The 19,263-nt window shown below is 63.0% G+C and overlaps 1 protein-coding gene across 1 annotated transcript in view; it reads right to left on the bottom strand.

Moving 5' to 3' along the window:
- Positions 1-19,263, bottom strand: part of SSPOP — a 56,801-nt gene that overhangs the window by 5,093 nt on the left and 32,445 nt on the right. Inside the window, exons 60-96 of the mRNA XM_042977227.1 lie at positions 18,669-18,715; positions 18,325-18,495; positions 17,873-18,004; positions 17,500-17,645; positions 16,055-16,149; positions 15,289-15,341; positions 14,924-15,130; positions 14,633-14,803; positions 14,448-14,527; positions 13,098-13,267; positions 12,511-12,557; positions 12,203-12,394; positions 11,942-12,112; positions 11,480-11,680; positions 11,075-11,171; positions 10,767-10,966; positions 10,255-10,421; positions 8,942-9,102; positions 8,528-8,751; positions 7,882-7,923; positions 7,558-7,713; positions 6,844-7,053; positions 6,514-6,681; positions 5,645-5,776; positions 5,297-5,543; positions 4,863-5,015; positions 4,737-4,783; positions 4,234-4,578; positions 3,719-3,892; positions 3,035-3,165; positions 2,648-2,772; positions 2,381-2,427; positions 1,848-2,126; positions 1,322-1,480; positions 1,036-1,152; positions 436-574; positions 96-298 (exon numbers count right to left, since the gene is read on the bottom strand). Of these exons, the coding sequence (XP_042833161.1) occupies positions 96-298; positions 436-574; positions 1,036-1,152; positions 1,322-1,480; positions 1,848-2,126; positions 2,381-2,427; positions 2,648-2,772; positions 3,035-3,165; positions 3,719-3,892; positions 4,234-4,578; positions 4,737-4,783; positions 4,863-5,015; positions 5,297-5,543; positions 5,645-5,776; positions 6,514-6,681; positions 6,844-7,053; positions 7,558-7,713; positions 7,882-7,923; positions 8,528-8,751; positions 8,942-9,102; positions 10,255-10,421; positions 10,767-10,966; positions 11,075-11,171; positions 11,480-11,680; positions 11,942-12,112; positions 12,203-12,394; positions 12,511-12,557; positions 13,098-13,267; positions 14,448-14,527; positions 14,633-14,803; positions 14,924-15,130; positions 15,289-15,341; positions 16,055-16,149; positions 17,500-17,645; positions 17,873-18,004; positions 18,325-18,495; positions 18,669-18,715 (5,606 nt within the window). The remainder of the gene's footprint in view (positions 1-95; positions 299-435; positions 575-1,035; positions 1,153-1,321; positions 1,481-1,847; positions 2,127-2,380; positions 2,428-2,647; positions 2,773-3,034; positions 3,166-3,718; positions 3,893-4,233; positions 4,579-4,736; positions 4,784-4,862; positions 5,016-5,296; positions 5,544-5,644; positions 5,777-6,513; positions 6,682-6,843; positions 7,054-7,557; positions 7,714-7,881; positions 7,924-8,527; positions 8,752-8,941; positions 9,103-10,254; positions 10,422-10,766; positions 10,967-11,074; positions 11,172-11,479; positions 11,681-11,941; positions 12,113-12,202; positions 12,395-12,510; positions 12,558-13,097; positions 13,268-14,447; positions 14,528-14,632; positions 14,804-14,923; positions 15,131-15,288; positions 15,342-16,054; positions 16,150-17,499; positions 17,646-17,872; positions 18,005-18,324; positions 18,496-18,668; positions 18,716-19,263) is intronic.

The raw sequence follows: 19,263 nt of genomic DNA, 5'->3' as shown, positions 1-19,263 counted from the left end.
GGGACCCGCCGCCCATGCTGCTGAACTCCCGCCGAGCTCAGCAGCACCAGAGGGCAGGGAGGCTCCCCCCTCACTCCCCCACCCCAGGTGCTCACCAGGGCAGGGCTGCGGGTTACATTCCTGCCGCTGCTCTGTGTCCTGGGCCTGGCATGGCGCCCCCATAGGACCCTCCTCACAGCTCCTACGTCGCCCCATGCTGCCCCCACCACAGGGAGCAGAGCAGCTGCTCCAGGCTGACCAAGGCCCAAGGACTGGGCACTCATGGCGTGGGCACACCAGGGACCCGTTGGTACAGGTGCTGCGGACAGGGGTCAAGGGCACAAGTCAAGGGGAACAGGGCCTTTGTTTCCCGCTAACGCCCTCCACCCTGACCTGTCCCAAGCCTCCCACCTAAAACTCCCCATCCCCTGCTTGGCCACCAGTGGGCAGCCATACCAGTTTTTGCAGTCCAGCTGTACCACCTCGGCTGGGGCCACCACCCATGAGGCATTGGGGCTGGGGAGGCCACAGCGGCAGGAGGAGATGGGCACACAGCGTCCATCCTGTACCAGTTGGCCAGGGGGGCAGCGGCAGCCTGAGGGGGTTGGGGAGGACAAGCAAGGTTCGGGCACACATCATGCGTCCCTCTGGCAGCCAGATGGGGTCCGGAGCCTCAGGCTGACCCTGGAGCACCCTCCCCTACCCCAGCCCCCCGAGTCCCCACTTGACCCGGTCTCCACACTGTTCCCACTGCTGGAGCACAGGAAGGGGTCACTCCAGCCTACCCTGTGTGGGCCCCACCCCAGGGACCCTTGAGGCTGCCAGAACGTCCTCACAGACAAAGCCCATGTTAGGTAAGGCTCGCTCTATGCAGGACCCCTACCCAGGTGCTGAAAGTGACCCAAGGATCCACTTTGCTGCCCTATAACCCCTGATCCTGTAACATGTCCCCGCCTGCAGGTCACATGCTCTCTGGAAGCAGGGATCAGCGAAGCAAGCTGCTCTGGTCTGAGGCCCTAGGGCTCCCAGGCTGGGCTGTGGGCGTGGCCCGGCCACCTGGACGGCATGGTCCCTGCAGACACTGCACGCGGTCCCAGAGGTCCACACAGCTTCTAGGGCACTGGTTGGCACAGTCAAGGGTGGGCACGGTGTCCTGGGCTTCACAGCTCTCCCCTGAGGACCAGAAGGTAGGAGTCTGTGTTGGGGACCGACTTTTGGGCCCCCAGGACAGCACCCTGCCCTCCAGGGCACACCTCCAGGAGCAGAGGCCACATCCTCATCAGGTGGTATCTCCCGTGTTACAGTCCTTGGCCCCGCCCCCAGATGCCAGGATGGGGGTTACCTGGGCAGGGCTCCACGTTGCAGCTCTCAGTCTGAGCCCAGGGTCCCCAGCAGCCTCCTCCAGGGGGGCCCCCTGCCTCCCTCCAGCGTAGCCGGAAGCCCCCACTGCACGACACCTGGCAGGGGCTCCAGGGCCCCCAAGGACTCCACTGGCATAAGTCTGGGGAGGTAAAATGGAAGTCAGCGCCCAGGGCCCCGCCCTGGCTTCTTGCTCCCACCCCAAGGCCTCAGGCTCCAGCCCTACAGACACTCCGCTAGGCCCGGAGCACCCAAAGCCCCCTTCCTCCCCTTTCATCGGCTGCAGGGATCCTTCCTGCTGCGGCCCGCCCCCCCCCCCCAAAGCGCCAGATTGCCAAATCTCCCCAAATCCCACAGGCCCTGGGGCAAGCAGGAGGCTTAGCAGGCCTGTTAAGCACCTGGCTACTGAAATAAACAACATGGCCCAGGCCTACCTGGCCAGGTACCCCTCCCTCCACTCTCATCTCAGGCTCCCTCCTGCCCTGTTGGTCTCTGGCCCTCGGTATTACCATGGCAGGCCCTAGGGTCCGGGCAGAGGCGTTGCTGGCTGAGTGGTGCAATGCACAGGTCTGGGTCCCCAGCCCATGGCCTCCCAGTCTCCGGGTCCAAACAGAGGCGATGGCGGTGCTGCTCCGAAGCCAGCAAGGGGGCCAAGGTCGGGGAGAGGCCAGCTGGGTGCTGAGACCGGTGCTCCTCTAGGGCAGTCCTGGAGGCGGGGGCCAGCACACCAGGGGGCAGGCAAGGCCCACAGGGTGACCACTCGGACCACCCGCTCAGAGGCAGAAGACCTAGAAAGGGCAGCGAGTGGGCACCCTTCCCAGTGACCCTCCCTGAGACCACAAGCCCCAGTAGAGGGGGAGGGAGGAGACCCAGTTATGACCAGGAAGGGCTGGAAACAGGAAAGGCTGCAGGAGGTTGCCGGGAGGGTCAGGGGAGGGTGACCAAACATCCCGGTTTGTCTGGGACTGTCCTGGTCCCAGATCCAGGAAACCTTCCAATCCTGGGCAAATGGGGACAGTGGGTCTCTCCAGGGCAGCGTTACCTTGACAGCCCTGGCTGGTGCACTTCAGCTCCCCATGCCGGCATTCACTGTGGGAGGGGGTGGGAGGGGTAAGACTGGGGAGACCAGACTCAGTCCAGAGAGGTGGTTGGTGGGGCTCACGGAGGGGTGGCCTGAGCTCTGGGCTCATTTGGAGCAGGATGAGGTTGGGGTTGGGTCCAGGCCAGGGCAATTTCCCTGTGGGGCCACCTGCCTCCCCATTCCCTGGCCCCAGCCCTCTGACGCTGCCTCCCCGCCCCCTTAACTCACCACTCTTTGCAGCCCAGCTGCAGGCGGTCCCCGGGAGCCAGAGTCACCCTGGCTCCTTCTCCTGTGATGTGTAGGCAGCTACACTGCTCTGGGGGAATGCAGCCCCCAGCCTGCTCCAGCAGCCCCTGCGCAGAAGGGGACACAGGGACAGAGCTGTGTGGCAGCCATCTCTGTCCCCGAGTGCCAGTAGTGTGAGTGCTCACAGCAGGGGCACGTGCATGTTGCCGAGCAAATGGATGGGCACACGGGCACGAGGCAGAAGGTGAGGGACCCTTAAGAGGCGTTGTGGGGAGGGGTGTCACCACAGGCATCGCAGAGAGAAGGAAGGTAGGAGTGTGGGCCAAGACCCGCTTCTCCTGGGGCATCTCCTCTGGCTCCACCCCTCACCTCAGGGCAGTAGCAGCCAGGCTGGCAGGGTGGCAGGTCCTGGCAGAGCCGACGGCTCAGGTGCGTGGCACAGAGCCCGGCACAGGGGGAGCCACAGGCCTGGAACTCAAAGGGAGGTGTGCAACTGTCCTCTGGGGGGGAACAGAGGCCAGCAGGATGGTGGGGGGGCAGCCCAGAGACACCCTCCACCTGCCCCCGCCCCAAGCCTGGAGCACACAGTGCATGGTCCCATCAAGGACCCTCGGGGCCTCCTCGTAAGAGTGTAAGCCTGGCCCCAGGCTGCCGGTAAGGACTGACCAGCGCTGCCCCGTCTAGCGCCCACTCGGCCCCTGTGGCTGTCTCTAGGGAAGGGTCATGATGGTCGGGGCTTGGAGAGCCAGGTAGCTGCACGGAGGATAGGGCCTGCGGGGAGGAAGGGGCCTGGCAGGTGCTCCAGAGGTTGGCAGATGGGAGCCAGGGGGGGGCAGAGATGGAGAGGGTGGCCACAACGAGAGGTGGGCCAGACCTTCTGGGCCTGGGAGCGGCCGCAAGTGGACAAGGCCTGCAGCTACAAAGTGGGGAGATCGCAGTGGAGCGGGGAGGGGTGGGACGTGAGGCATGGGGGTCATGGGGCCGCTGAGAGCGGGAGTCAGTGCGGGCACGGGCAGGGCTCGGCTCTCCGGCCTCCGGCTCCGGGGTTCTCACCAGAGCAGTTGCCGAGGGGGCAAGGCCGGAAGTGGCCGTCCAGTCGTGTGCAGGGGGGGCCCGCCTCCGTCCCCGCCCCTCCGGGCGCTGGTCCCTGGTGCCGATAGCGCTGCTGCACCAGCACCCGACAGGAGCATCGCGTCCAGCTGCTCCAGCGGCTCCACACACACTCCTCTGGGGACCAAGGTGGGGGGGGTGCCAGCCAGGCCTCTCCAGCTTCTCTCCTCCCTCCCCGCCCCTCCCCTGCCCTCTACTCTCGTCCCAGCCCTGGCCAACGCCCTGCGCAGGAAAAGGGCAAGAGGGAGCCAAGAATTCACACAAGTCCTAATTCGCTGTGTTCCCTGTCACCCAGCAGCAAGGGTCACATCCCAAAGGGCTCAGAGGAAAAGATGGCGGGAAAGGGAAAGAAACGAGATCAAATATCAGGGGGATAGATGGATATCTCAGGTGGGGGGGGGGGAATCTGGGGTTTGGGGAAACGTGCTACTCCCTGTATTTTTCCTGTGCACACTCACCCAGGCAGGGCCCCGGGTAGCAGGCCCGGGTGTCCAGGTGCAGGAAGGTGCTGTTGCAGGTGGGGTCGGCTCTGGCCAGCGGGCAGGGGCAGGACCCAGAGCGGGAGGCCAGGCCGGGGCCGCAGCTGCGGGAACAGGGCCCCCAGGGGCCCCAGGAGCAGGCGTCCAGCAGCCCCAGGCAAGGCTGCCGTCCACAGCTCTGGGTCTGGGTACCAGGGCCCAGGCAGGGGGCGCCGCTGCGGTGAGGGGCCGAGGCCACGCAGTCCCGGGTGCGAACCTGGTTTCCACCTCCACAGGAGACGGGGCATTCAGACCAAGGGGACCACAGCGTCCAAGCCCTGGGTACTGTGGGAGGGCACAAGTAAGGTCAGAGAAGGTCCCGATGGCTGGTCGGGACCTCCGTGGCACAGGGGGTGGCGGCTGGAAGTAGGGGTGGGAGGGAAATATGAGACACGCGGCAAACAGAGGTGGGGGGAGGTGGGAGCGGGACATAAACTCCAGACCTGCACACTCGATGTCTTCACATATGATGCCCTCCGGGGTGCAGGAGCTGAAGGGAGGAGACCAGATTCAGGGACGCTGCCATCCGCCCCCGTCCCCGCTCCACCCCTGCCTCTGCCCAGACTTACCACTGCTGGCACTCCCCCTGCAGCCAGCTGTCCCCCAAGGTGTGGAGGCGGGCACCGTGCAGGCACAGGGGTGGGCATGGGGGCTGAGGGCAGGGCCGGCTCTGGGACTGCTCCTCCCGGCACTCTGGAGCCCATGAGCCAGACGTGGAGGACCTTTGTGGGGCCCGGGGCACAGAAGGTGAGTGATGGCCCAGGGCCCTTCATCGCTCCTCCACCTCCTGGTGGGACACCAGATGGGAAAGCCTGGGGTGGGCGTGGAGGTGGCTAAAGAAAGGCAAGGATGACCAGGGACAAAGGTGGGGCCAGGGCACAGAGTGGGCATGCCCCTGGGGGGCAGGATCCAGGAGCTCTGCATCAGAGAGGGAAACTGCATCCAGGCATGGCAGACCGGGGTTGGGGGAGGTGACACTAGCCTGGCCCAGCCCCATACACACCGGAAGCGGCTCTGCTGCCCTCCAGGCCCACACGAGTGGCTGCAGGGACTCCAGGCTGACCAGCGGCTCCAGGCGCAGTGGGCAGGCGGTGGGCAGGGCTGAGCCGTGCAGGAAAGCCGCCCGGCCCGGCAGGTGCAGGTGCGGCAGGCTTCCCGATGCTGGCTCCCTGGGGCCCAGCTGTGGCCCTGGGCATCCGTACACTCGCAGTGCCCGATCGGCACACAGCCTCCGTCCTGCTCCAGGAAGCCTGCGGGGAGGCAGCCCTCCAGAGCTGTGCAGGCACCCGGGGTCCCACCTGCCTTCCCACCGAGTCACTGTGACGTGCCCAGGGGCCAGGGCAGCACCCACCCTCGGAGCAGCGGCAGCCCGGCTGGCAGGCCTGGCCGTCCTGACACACGACCCCCTCCTGGAGGTCTGAGCAGCGGCGGGGGCAGCGGTTGGCACAGCTGACCATCTCCATGCCCGCTGGGCAGCCCTGCTCTGAGCACATGGGGAGGACCAGAGTCAAGAGGGCCCTGAGCACCAGCAACCCTCTTCCTGCCTGCCTGGGAACCACTCCTACCTCCACGAAGCTGTACTCCCATCCTTCTCCCCATGTTGGTGCCCATAGAAACATGGGGCCTTGGGGAGGCCCTGGAATGGGGACATTCTGAGTGACAGGGAGTTCCTCTCACCTACCTGGGGGTTCCCGGCACCTAGCCTGGCACCCAATAAATGTCGTCGAGCTGGACTAAATTTGTGCATCTAAGAAGCCAACATGCTCACCTATGTGGCTGCTTTGTGTTCACCTGGAGGGGATCGGTGGGGGGGGGGGGTGTCCTAATAGCATTGGAAGGCCCTAGAGGGACCAAGGTCCATAGGGTCGGTGAGCTCAGAAGGAGCTGAAGCTGGGAGGAGCCTGTCTGGCTCAGCCCAATCCCAGGTGCAGGTGCACTCACGACCGTAACCCTCAAATCCTCCGAAAACCTTGAGGGGGCTGGGTGATTCTCCAGGAACAGGAGGGTGGACAAGATGGCGAGAATGAGTTCTAGTGCAGCTGGGGACGGGCAGCTCACCCTGGGCAGGTCCTCACCCAGCGCCCAGATCCCACCGTCCACCCCCTGCGGGCCTCAGGGTTTTCTCAGCTGGCCAGTGAGCGTCTCCGTCACAACGTGTCGCGAGAACGCAATTAGAGGTGGGGGTGGGAAGAGCTGTGCGGGATGTCCCCACCGCCATACCACAGGGCCCGGGATTGCAGAGCCGCACGTGGTGCCTCTCCCCCACGCAGGGGGCACCCCCGTTCTTGGGCGGGGGGCTCGAGCAGCTGCGGCTCCTCAGGGACCGGCCCCCCCCACAGCTCCGGTCACACCAGGACCAGGGGCTCCAGCGTGACCAGCCTCCAGGCACTGCGTGGAAAAGAGAAGGGCCAGGTGAGGGATGTGGCTCAGACAGCGGGCGCCCCCCACGCACCAGGCGCCTGGGGCAGGGTCGTGCGCGGAGATGGAAGCGCCACAGGGGCACATGATGCCAGGGAAGGGCGCGTCCTGGTCCTCGGCGGCCGGCCTCACCTGGGCAAGCCCGCAGGTTGCAGAAGCGGTGCTCCTGGTAAGCAGTGAGGATGTCAGGGCACCAGTGCCCGCCGGGCCCTGGGGGGTGGTACGCCCGCAGCCGGCGCTGCTGGCCCACCCCGCAGCTTCGGGAGCAAGGTTCCCACGGGGCCCAGGCCGTCCAGGAACAGTTCCCGGCCACGCAGCCAGGGCTGGGGCACAGGGGCAGCTCTGCGGGCCAGGACAGGACCAGACAAAGCTGAGCTGGAGCCTGCCCCGCTCCGCTCGAGGGCAGACCTCCTCGTCTGCCAGGGCCAGCCGTGACCTCATCCAGACCTTTGGGCTCCTGTTTCTGATCTAACACTGGCTGTTGTGGGGCTTTGACAACTACGCCCCAGACTCACAGACTCACAGGGTACTGAGGGATTTGGATGGGAATTTCGGGGGGATTGTTCAGTACACACACAAGTGAGGGTTTTCTTGGGTGCTGGCGGTGGCTCCCCAACAGTTGCCGGGCTGACACAAAGCACCCAGGGTCCAGAGTCACACACAGGTTCGATTAGGTGTCAGGGTGAGAGCTCGGGATTTGCTTCAGGGGTATTAGATGTTTCGGGCTGGATGTGGGACAAGGGCTGGGAGCCAGAATGAGCTGTTTGAGGGAGGATGCTGGGATTAGACAGGATGGCCGTGGTTTGGACATAGGTCAGGGTCAGAGGTCAAGACTGGAAGGCGCACCTGTGCAGGAGGGCAGGTTGCAAGGGCGCTCCTGTGAAGTGTCCCCCCCGGTGCAGTTTGCCAGGCAGAGGCGAGCGCGGCCACGCCAAGCAGGGTGAGCGGGGTCTGTGCAGGTGCGAGAACACGGGGACCACGGAGACCATGGGCCCCAGCCGCCTGAGGGGAGAAGGGGGAGGGGCATCTCCTGACGAGTCAACCCTGGGCTCCAGGCCTCCCAGGAAGCAGGGCTGGGAAGGGAGGAGGCCCTGGGCTTGTTCTTCCCAAAGGGAGGCCATGTGCAAGGGTGCAGGCAGTCTGGGGCCGGGACCCAAGGAGTCTGGCTACCTGGAAGGCTGGTCACTGGCTCCACCGTGGACCCTTCAGCTCCTGTGCCAAAGAAGAATCCTGCTCAGTGTTTCTGAGCCTGCACCGCACCAGGACCAAACCTGAGGCTGGTGGCCACGTTCCAAACCCATTGCTATCCGGTTCAGCCCCTCGTCAGCTTGGTCTCCCACTGACCCTCTGGGCCCCAAGCACAGTACTTCCTCATAGCAGCAAGGCCTTGGCTCAAGCCGCTCCTGCTACCTGGCATTCCTTCCCCTCCAATGATTGTCAAGGTCCTCTCCCTCCTCAAACCCCACATGCTGCCTCCCCAGGAAGCCCTCCTACACTGACCCTCCAGGAGAATTCTCAACCTCCCCAATCTTCCATAGCATGTGCGCCCTCCTACAGGGCTCACCACATGCTGAAATGGGTTATCTGAGCCCCTGGATTCCAAGGTCAGAGTCCTCACTATCCCCCTAACACACACAGCGTGGTGCATTTGGCAAGAGCTCCAGAAACGTTGTTACATCGGAATCGAAAAAACACATAGAGCTAGCAGGCAAGGAAGAGAGATCCAGAGACAGCAACTCGGATGGGCAGAGACAGGAAAGGACAACGGAAGGGCTGAGGTGTATTTGGCCAGACTCTCCCTTCCCACTTCCCTCACCTGGACAGTCTGGGCTGGGGCAGTACTTGAGCTCCTGGCGGGTCCCTCGGCAGCCCTGGCTGCCCGGGGCGAGTGAGGCCTGCACACACTGGCGGCTGCGGGTGCGGGTGCCCAGCCCACCACAGGAGCGGGAACACGGGCCCCATGGCCCCCAGGGACTGAAGCCATCAGCGGCCTTAGAGCAGTTGCCCACTGAACAAGACAGCCTCCCATGCACACAAGAGCTGGGGAAACAGCATGGGGGTGAGGGGCTGGGCAGGATAGACCCTGAGAGAAAGGGGTGTTGACAAGCGTCTCCATCCCAAAGAACAGGAGACACAGCCAAGGTTACCCAGGCCAGGCAGGGCCAGGGCAGCCAATGCCTCCCCCTCCCTTGACTCCAAATCTCTCCCCCACTCTCACCGTCCCCCTCACCAGTTGCTACAGCCTGTACGGAGGGTCTGGCCTGAGCCCAGCTCATCTCCAGGCCCAAGGGGCTGACCGCCCTCTCCCAAAATGGGTGAGTGAGCCCCCGGGTCAGTGCCGGCAGCCCCCAGCTCCTGCAGCAGCAAGGCGGTCAGCACACAGGGGCACTCCTGGCGGGTGGGAGGGAGGAGAAAAGGCAATTGCACAGGTCAGGTGCCAGCCCTCTGCACCTCCTTGGGCGAGGGGGTGGGGGGAGGACATGTGAGGTTTCAGGGGGGCTCTGGGCACCAGAAGAGCATTCCCTGGAGCAAGGGGAGCCATTTCCCTGAGTCAGGGGTGTGAGCCTGAGAGCCTAGTGGCCTCTGAGCTAGACCTGTAACGGCCAGGAGCTTTCCTGCATACAGATCTCAGCTGGGACACAGGCAGGACCAGAGGAGGCCCCCAGGGGGCAGGACTTGGAGGGAGCACTCAGGTGGAAAGGGCCTCAGCCAGGAATCAGACGCCTGATCCCTAGCTTTGCCAATAACTGCATGACTCAGTGTGTCCCTTTCCCTCCCTGGGGCCCCCTCAGTGTCATCAGCTCTAAGTCAAGCAAATGGGACCAGGTGGCTGCTCAGGCCTTTCTGAGTATGGCTGGAACTCTGGCCGGGGGAAGCCCCTGGACGCCGGCTTCACGATTAGGTAGGATTAAAGACTGGGAAGGAAATCCCCATGTGCCCATAGAGCTTGGCAGAGCAGAGCTGACACTGGCCTGCTGTCCAGACCCCACAGTGGGAGACGAGGAGTCTGGGGCCAGGCAGAGTAGAGGTTGGGTATGCTTCCCCACAGGGGTCTGGCAGGGAAAGGGGGACCGCGAGGACCCACGATTGCCTGTCCCAGCCTGCATGGCATGGGGAGCCACTGCCCTTGGCTGCCAGCTGCTGGGCGGCAAGAAGCCAGAGGGGGCACCTGGCCACACCTCAGTCCTGGGTGTCTCCGTGCTGGAGTTGAGAGCCAGGAACAGCGGCTGCTGAAGAGCAGGAGTCCAGACAAGCTCACCACTCCAGGGACCCAGCGACATCCAGAGCCTGCACGGCCTCAGCTGTCTGCTCTGGGAGCTCGGCCCCTGCCTGACTCACACAGTCTCACAGGACCTTGCTTGCCTGGGGTCACGTGAGGAAGCAGGGAGCTGTCCAGAGGCCACAGAGTCTGCAGAGGTGAGCAGCTGCAGGGGAGGGGGAGGAAAGGCAGGGGAGGGGGAGGAAAGGCAGGGGAGGGGGAGGAAAGGCAGGGGAGGGGAAGGGAGGGGAGGGTCTTGGGCTCCTGGCTGAGTGGGTTCTGACCTGGACACAGGACAGGTGGTGCTGGAAGGTGCCTTCGGGGCAGTGGCAGCCTTCTTCACAGCCGGTGGAGAAGCACCCCACCTGGCGAGTGACGTGGGCACAGGAGAAGGGACACCCCTCGCCGGGCCAGCATTCCCGGTACAAACGTCCAGCCGGGCAGCCGGCCTCTGGGACAACACTCGTGTCAGTGCCCAGCTCTGGCCTGCACTGCCCTCAATGGCTACTTCCGTGCTCACCCCGCGGCCTGCTTACTCACCCCAGTACCCACCTTCCCACAGCTCCCCAGTTGTGCAGACAATACCTTCCCTGGGTTGTGCCCCCCAGGGCCAATGTCACACCCTCCCACAGGCTCCCCTCCCTGAATCTGGCTACTTCCTCCTCCACATGCCCATCACTGGCCCCGGGAAAGGGCAGTGTAGGGGGATGGGACGGAAGAGGTCAAAGGCACCTATGAGTCAGCATCAGAGGCCAACATGGGAACCCGTCAAGGGCAGACCCCGGCCGGGGCTCACCTCTGCAGACCTGGGTGCGGCAGGTGCGGCTCTGGCGGGCAGGCCCAGGGCAGGGGGGCCGGGCGCACCTCCGGGAGCGGAGCTGCTCCCCTCCCCCGCAAGAAACACTGCAGTCCTCCCAGGGGCCCCAGGAGCCCCACACCCCAGGCCCAGGGCAGCCGGGCACCTCCTGGCACTGCAGGACGCCCTCCATACAGGTGCTGGGGACAAGGGAGGGGGCTTCAGAAGACAGCACCCTGGCCAACTCCCACAAGAGCCCCCACTGCCCGGCTCTGCAGCCCACCCCCTCCCCGCTCCTCTTGACTCACCAGTTGTCACAGGGCCCGGTCACCATCTCTCCGGGTTCCAGGCTCTCCCAGGAGCTGAGCCCAGAGCCTGCTGACCGGCTCTGGTTCTCGGGGATCCCTGAGGGCACGGGTCGGGGTGGGACCCCAGACAGCTCAGCGGGCCCCGCACCCTCAACCCTTCCTCCTATCCCACTGCCTTCTACCTCCCTCCCTATCAGCCTACACCCCACGGGTGCCCCAGATCCTGGGCCTGGGAGGTGGAAGCCCCAGCCTGGAGCAGGGATGTGGGGGGATGCATGAGACACTAACGCCTGGAGCAACATCCTGCAGCCCAGGCTGGGCTCCGGAGCCAGACAGGCAGAGGCCAGGCCGGCGGGCACCGTGGTGCTCGGGAGAAATGGGGAGAACGCGGAGGGAAGCACTGACCCATGGCTCCAGGCTGGTACTGGCAGCGGCAGAGGGCAGGAGGCACACAGAGGCCGTCCTGGAACAGCCGGCCAGGGGGGCACCCGCAGCTGGGCTGGCAGCCCGTCGAGCCCGGCTGGCACGCACTCCCGGGAGACAGGTCCTGACAGGAGCGGGGACAGGGCCGCCCACAGAGGAGAAGACCCTGGCCACCCCCACACTCTGTGGCGGGAAGGAAGCAGAGAGGGCAGACGCTGAGCAGGGGCCCATCCTGCAGGATCCCAGGACTCAGGGGGAAAGCCCTCCTGCCTCACCACCCCCAGCCGCCTGACTTTCCACCTTGTCCCAGGACCACAAGGTGAGGGATCTAAATGCTGCCTCTCAAAGAAAGTGACATGCACGCGTATACTGGGGACAAAGGCCAGAGCCCGTGTCTCCCAAGCCTTCCAAGGGACCCTCCCCGACCTCTACAGAAGCCCTTACCTGTGCATTTTGTGGAATTGTCCTGGCAGGGGCGACTCTGCCTGTGGCCCCCAGGGCAGGGCCTGCCTCCCTCAGGGGTGGGGGGCCAGATACACACCCGGCTCCGATGGGACTGCCCCAGGCACGCGTCACAGGAAGACCACAGTCCCCATGGGCTCCAGGCTCCGTCCACTGTGCCGGGAAGACAGCATCAACTGCCCTAGGAGGCCTAGGAGGTGCCCGGCCTATTGAGATTTGAGCAGACAAGTGGGGGCATCTCACCTGGGCACTCGGGCGAGCTGGGGCAGGTCTCCTTCTGATGCTGGGCCCCTGCCTCCCCTGCTTCCCCAGGACACGGGGTGCCCCCGTGCTGAGGAGCGGGGCAAGCGCATGCCCTGGAGCGGGTCCTCGTCTGGCCCCTGCAGGGCTGGGAGCACGCCGTCCACTCCGACCATGGGCACCAGCCACCATGCACTGCGGCAGGGGACAATGGAAGGGCACTGGGGCACAGACATCCCTTCCCCAGTCCCAGCCCTCGCTGTGACCCTGGCCGCTTTTCCTCACCTCCGCCTGAGCTGGGACATACGTACCTGGGCAAGGCAGGTCTGTGCAGCTCAGCCTCCCCTCTGAACAGGTGCTGGGCAGGGCATGCAGGCACAGGAAGGGGGACAGCAGCTCAGCCCTGCCTGTGCTCTCCACATGCACCCCTCCTAGGCTGCCTCTTCCCTTCCCCTCACCGCTACGCCCTCCTTTCCCTTCAGGCTCTCGGATGCCCCTTTGCCATTCTCCAGAGCATCTAGACCCTTCTCCCTGTCCCATTCAGGGACCTCTCGGGTGTCCTGCGGGCTCCCTGCAAGTCGCTGACCAGTGTGTCCTACTGGGGTGTGACCACAGGCAGTGTGCGGCTAACGGGGGCCGGCCAGCGAGGAGGAACATCATACCTATCACCCTGCCCTCCCCTCAGAGCACACACCCAGCCTTCCACGTCTTCCAGAGAGCAGATGCACAGAGCTGGCTGCCTCGGTCTCCCCACCCGTCAGACCAGAGTTTCAGAGTGCCTGCCCGCATCTCCTCGGGGATTGTGGGAGTCTAACCTAGAGCAGCTGAGACCCGGGAGAGCTCAGGCGCACCCCACCCTCAGCCTTGCACCTGCTTTCTGCCCACATGGCCGCCTCACCAGTAGTTGCAGCCATCAGGCCTCAGCAGCCGAGCTCCTGGGCGGTGCCGCTCCCCGCTCAGCAGGTCCAGGCAGCCACAGTGGCTGGGCTGCACGCAGAAGTCCCCGTCGGCACTCAGCACCTGGCCTGGAGGGCAGTAACAGCCGGACTGGCAGTGCCACACGCAGTGCTGGGGGGCAACAAGTGGGGGGGGGGGCTCTGGTCAGCAGAAAACAGTGCTGAAGGGGCAGGGAGGGGAAAGATGAGGCAAAGGAGGAGGCTGAGGGGTGTGCAGAGGCAGAAGGCGTGGTTCTCCAGTTCGCAGTCGTCATCATGTTCTAAACACGGTTTCTGGGGCGCCTGGGGGGCTCAGTCAGTTAAGCGTCCGACTTCGGCTCAGGTCACGATCTCACAGTTCGTGGGTTCGAGCCCCGCATCGGGCTCTCTGCTGCCAGCACAGAACCTGGATCCTGCTTCGGATCCTCTGTCCCCCACGCCCCCCATCCCCCGCCCCTTCCCTGCTTGCCCTCTCTCTCTTCCTCTCTCAAAAATAATAATTAAAAAAATTTTTATATATAAAATAAAACACTTTCGATCGTGTCCCCTCCCCAGGTGAGGAGAGCCCACGAAGGGCTTCCCTGGGTGGGAGTGTCCTCCAAATGTGAATCTTGTGGAGGGTTCCATGGGGGACCTGGTTAGTGCCTGGGAGCCGAGGCATCTCTCAGAACGCAGGGAGCAGGGCAATGGAAAGGTGGCGTGGGGCGGGGGGGGGGAGGGGTCATTTGGGAAGGAGGGTCCCCTGGGGAAGCTGGGAGCCAGGCACTTGTCCTCCTTCCTCCCTGCTCACCCTGTGCAGCTCCTGCCTGACCCTCTCAGACAGGGCCCTGCACAGGGCCCCAAGGCTGTCCCTTCGGCATCCTTGATTCAGGCCAGCTTCCGCGCCACACTGCTGCAGCCTCCGTGGGTCAGAGACCCTGTCTGCGCCTGCCTCTGTCCCTCTCCATGGTCCTGGACAGGCATTCCATGAAGGCTCACACACAAGCACATGTACACTCAGAATCAGGGTGTATGCGCCAAAAGGCTCACGGTGTTTGAGATGATGTAATGGAATGATCTCCCCTCCCTCTGTGTTTATGGAATCTTTGTAATAAAATGTTTAAATTGAGAAAGGCTTGATGGGCTGCTGGGTGAGGTTCACTCCTGAGACGGTCTCTGGAACAAAGGGGAGCCAGTCTGATGGGCACTGACCCCATCCCTCCTCACCAGTGCCAGGCCCAAAGAGGTCATGACCCAAAGCCGCACCCTGCCCTCCTCCAAAGTGACGCTTGGGGCCAGAGGTCAGGCAGGCATTCCGAGGGAGCCAGACTCACCACGAGATCGTCACAGGAGCGAGGACAGGGAGGGCCACAGGGGCTGTACTCAGCCCCTTGAATGGTGGTGCAGTTGGTCACTGGGGAAGGGGACAGGGTGGGTTGAGAGCCATGTGGGTGCCTCCCACCCCAGCCCATCTCTCCATAGTGTTCCCTGACCCCTGTGCCCCGTTCCTGGCAGGTACCTGGGCATGGCAGGGCCTGGCAAGCCTCTCCCTGGGCCCGAGGCCCCTCGCAGTAATCCCCCAGGCCCTGGGGTGGGGGCTGGTCACAGGCTCGCATCCGGCTCCGCAGGCCCCCCCCACAGCTCCGGCTACAGCTGGACCAGGGCCCCCAAGGACCCCAGCCCCCAGCTCCTGGGATGACAGCAAAAGGGCAGCTGGGGGAGGGGCCAGCCAAGGCTGGGGGCCAGCTGGCGCAAGGCAGCAGGTATCCACAGGGCATGGAGGGCACCATCCTGGCACCGCAGGACTCACGGTCACATGCTGCCAGGAGGCAGGGCTCTTCCTCAGCATCGGAGCCTGGGCAAAGAGGTGTAGGCAAGGTCAGTGGGGACGGCAGCCCCAGGATGGATGGTTCCGCGGTGGGGGGCCTGGTGCAGAAACGGTGCCGATGGCGTCGGGCAGGGCCACAGGAGGCCGAGCACTCGCTCCACGGGGTCCAGGGGGACCACGCGGGCTGACCTGGGGTACAGACGAGGGAAAGGCCGAGAGAGAGAGGATGAAGTGAGCACAGGCTGGAGGCACTGGCCTGGGCAGAGCACCCCTTCTCCCTTCCCCCGACTCTGCCCCTGGTGGGGAGCAAGCAGGGGGCACAGTCAGGTGCGAGGCCCCTTCCTCACCCTCCTCACAGGGCCAGGAGGTGCAGTTGGTGATGAGCCCAGAAACACAGGAGCTGGAAGAAAACAGCAGAAGTTCGGAGGCGCTGTCACAGGCTGAAATGTATTCCCCCAAATTCACACGTTGAAGCCCTAACCCCCAGTATTCAGAATGTGACCTGATTTGGAAACGATGTCTTTATAGAGATGAGCAAGTCACAGTGAGGGCACTACGGTCCAATATGACTGGTGTCTTTATTTATTTACTTGTTTGTTTATTTATTTATGTTCATTTATTTTTGAGAGACAGAGCATGAGCAGGGGAGGGGCAGAGAGAGAGGGAGACACAGAATCCAAAGCAGGCTCCAGGCTCCCAGCTGTCAGCCCAGAGCCCAGCACGGGGCTTGAACCCATGAACCATGAGATCACGACCTGAGCAGGTTGCAGGAAGGCAGCTACAAGCCAAGGGACGCCAAGGCTCGCCAGCCACCACAGAAGAGAAGGTTCTGGAATGGATTCTCCCTCCCGGCCCTCAGGAGGAACCACCCTGCTGACTCCTGGCTCTTAGATTTCTAGTTTCCTGAACTGTCAGAAGACAAGCCCCGGGTCTGCTGTGTGGTTGTTGCAGCCTCAGCAGATGGAGACGGATGGGAAGAGAAAGGTTGTTGCTGACCGGCTGTGCCTGTGGGCCCAGGGGGATGGCCCACTGGAGGCCATCATCCCCAGCACTGAGGAGGGACAGCAGGGTGCCCCCGGGTCACGGGACCATCGGGTGGGGTGGGGGTCTTACCAGTTCTCACACGGACGAAGCACCACGCTGCCCGGGGGATAAAGGCGCCCCCCATGGGCACAGGGGCAGTCCTGGGAGGGCACACACACGTTGTTCTGGAATCAAAAACCATCATCTTCTGGATTCCAGGTGGGTCTGGCCCGGCCCGCTCCCCGCAGTCAGAACCCAGCACCCCTCAGGCTCCCACCCTCCAATGCCACCCAGCCTCCTTCCACAAACACCTCTGTCACCACCCTGTGGAAAACCCGCGCCAGCAGTTACAGGAGCCGTGGGGGAGGGGCATGGACCCCCCCCCCCAATCTCTGGGAGGAAAAAGACCATCTCCAATTGCAGGACATGAGACCCAACTGTCAAATGCCCATGAAATCAGCTAACAAAATACGAAACACGTGATCCGTATAGCAACGATGTCTTTAAAAAAAAAAAAAAACAACTCTACGTTTTCATCAAAAAAATTAAAACCGATGAAATCATGCATACAGGAAGTTTGGAAATTATGCATACAGGAAGTTTGGACAAAAGTTGCTAATGCTTCAAATTAAAAACAAAAACAAAAACAAACAAAAAAACCAAAACTGCCACCCATCAGTACACGATTCAAAGTCAAATGTAGTGAGGTGTGGGCCAGGCCCTGGGAGGCCCTTTCACCATTTCAGAGACCCTGATGAACAGACACATTATTACCCCAACTTGACAAATGAAGAAACGGAGGCACGGGAGCACGCATCCTAAGGTCACAGGGCTGCTAGAAGAAGAGTCTGATTTGAACTCAGACCCCGCTGGACTCTGGCCCCTTAACCACACCCCACATTCCGGCAATTTATCCCTGTAAACCCTCCCCACCACCCCACAAGCTTCTGTCCAAATTCCACTGCGCCCGCCTCACTTCCCTGCCTTCCAACAGCAGTGCCGCCTCCAGCTCTCCACCCCCTGCAATCTCTGACAGTCAAATCAGGATCACCTCCTCCGGGAAGCCCGCTGTCACTGACCCAGTCTCCGCCAGTCTGCATTTTGAGCTCCACAGTATGCAAAGCTCACTTCCTGTGTAAGGATGGTTCTACCTCCATTCTAGGCGCTCTGGGCCTGGTTTCCCCAGACCAGAGGCTTCATGAGGGCGGACTTTACTTTCTCCCCATGGTGGAGCCCCCATCGCAAGACTAAGCATGCAACAGGTGCTCAATAAATGACTAATGATAACATAAGACAACAGAGCACTCAAGGAGGCATGAATCACAAAGACCTTGTAGACCTATCACCATTTCACAAATGGGAAAAGAGAGGTCCAGGGAAGCATGACCGTGTCTCACCCAGGGTCACCTGCTGGCTGCTGGCAGAGCTGAGCCATGACCCCTGAGTTCAGTGCTTTTTCCTCAACTCTCAAGCCCCATACCCTTGGTTCTCCCCTGCCCAGGTTGCTGGGAGGTCAGGTCAGGGAAGACACTCACCAGCAGGAACGTCCCAGGTGGACAGTAACAGCCAGGGTGGCAGGTCTGGTCAGCCCCTTGCAGGACACTGAGCTCTGCACACGAGGCAGGGCCCTGGGCACAGTCCAGCCACCGCTGGCCCCCGGGACACACGCCAGGCACCGGCCCTGGGGTCACAGAAATTGATAACCAGCCCAGGCACAGTAAACTCTTTCCCGGGCTCCTAACCCAGGAGAGGCATCGGCTCTAGATGTGGCCAGGGAGGTCACAGGCTGCATGGCAGCTCAGGGAGAGGGGTTCTTGGGGTGACAGGGAGGGGCTGACAGGGCCCTGGGTTGGGGGGGATGACTACTGGGGGTACGGGAGCAGTGGAGGAGGTGGGGACAGCCCTCACCTGCACAGGGCTGCAGACCACAGGTGGAGAAGTCCACAAGGCTGTGCGGGCCACTGCCTCGGGTGCGGTTCCGGTAGCCACCGCCGCAGGGCACGGAGCACGGAGACCAGGGGCCCCACTCCCCACGAGGACCTGGAGTGGCAGCCCAGGTCACTGCGGGCCCTACCTCCCACACCCACCACAGCCCTCTCCTCCACCCAGACCCCTTCCTTCTCGAACCTACAGGATCACAACCCATCTCAGGAGACCTCACTCCTCCCTGGCCTGGAGCAGGGCTGGCCTCCACGGAGGACCCCTCTTAGGGAATGACTCTCAGGGCTCTCTGGGGACATCCTCCTGGCATCTTTTACACTAGGCCCTTGTACCGCTCTTGGGGTCTGGAGGGGGGAGTGAGTGGAGTGTTTCCTGGCTCTTCTCTGGGGGATTCTGAGGACCTCAGTCCCAGCTCTCACCCCGACACGGCCGCAGGCTGCAGAATTCGGCCTCCATATTGGGGCCCTGGCACGCAGCACCCCCGAAGGCAGCTGGGGGTGCGGTGCCCGCCCGGAAGCGCCGCCGAATGCCCACGTTGCAGCTGTGGCTGCAGAGACTCCAGGGGGTCCAGGGGCTCCAACCACAGGCCACTGCCAGGGTGGGTACAGGGAGGGGCACAGCGGGTGTGAAGCCAGGTCAGGTCGTCCCTGGTCCCCAACTTCCCTGGGGCACCATCGACATCCCCAGGAGTTGATCTAAAGAGGCCAGAATCCCCTGTGGTCCCTGAGGACCCACCACTGCTGATTCCTGGGCATCGGGGTACCTGGGCAGGGCTCTGAGGTGCACACCATCTCACCGGAGATACAGGTGCTGCAGAGAGAGGACCCATCATGGCCACCGTCAGGCCCCGCCCCTTGGAGCTCTGTGTACCTGCCCCCAGGGGGGACACGGCCGGCACACCACCGAGGCCGGGCACAGAAGTTCAAGGCACAGAAGTGAAACTCGCAGAAGGGTCTAGAAAGTAAAGCCCCGTGGCCCCCTCGAGCTTCATGAGGTGACTGAGGATTCTCATCCAGGCCCTTCGGCCTAGCTCCACCCTCCGTGGGCTCCCTGATGCCCCAGGCACTGTGCTGTCCTCTGTCCCACACTTTTATCCAGGAGTCACCTTTACGTGCTTTCCTTTCCGTTTGTATTTATCACACAGTTTGGAAAGGACTTTGAGCAGCTCTACGGGGCCAGGTAGGAGCCATTTCGAAAGAGTACACCCCAGTGTGAGCCTCTTGGAAAGAACAGTGTACTTTTCTCTCCTTTTGCTTTTCTCCAACAAACGTGTTCAAGTTGCCCCCCATCCAATATGTGAAAGTCCCAGAAAAAGAACCGAAGAGGGAAAAAGTAAAAGAGAAAGAGGTGGGGGAGAG

Source organism: Panthera tigris, chromosome A2 (assembly GCF_018350195.1).
Source record: "Panthera tigris isolate Pti1 chromosome A2, P.tigris_Pti1_mat1.1, whole genome shotgun sequence".
In the NCBI taxonomy this organism is placed as follows: domain Eukaryota; kingdom Metazoa; phylum Chordata; class Mammalia; order Carnivora; family Felidae; genus Panthera; species Panthera tigris.
Note: the sequence above shows the minus strand (reverse complement) of the source record. Positions and strands in the feature narration are given on the sequence as shown.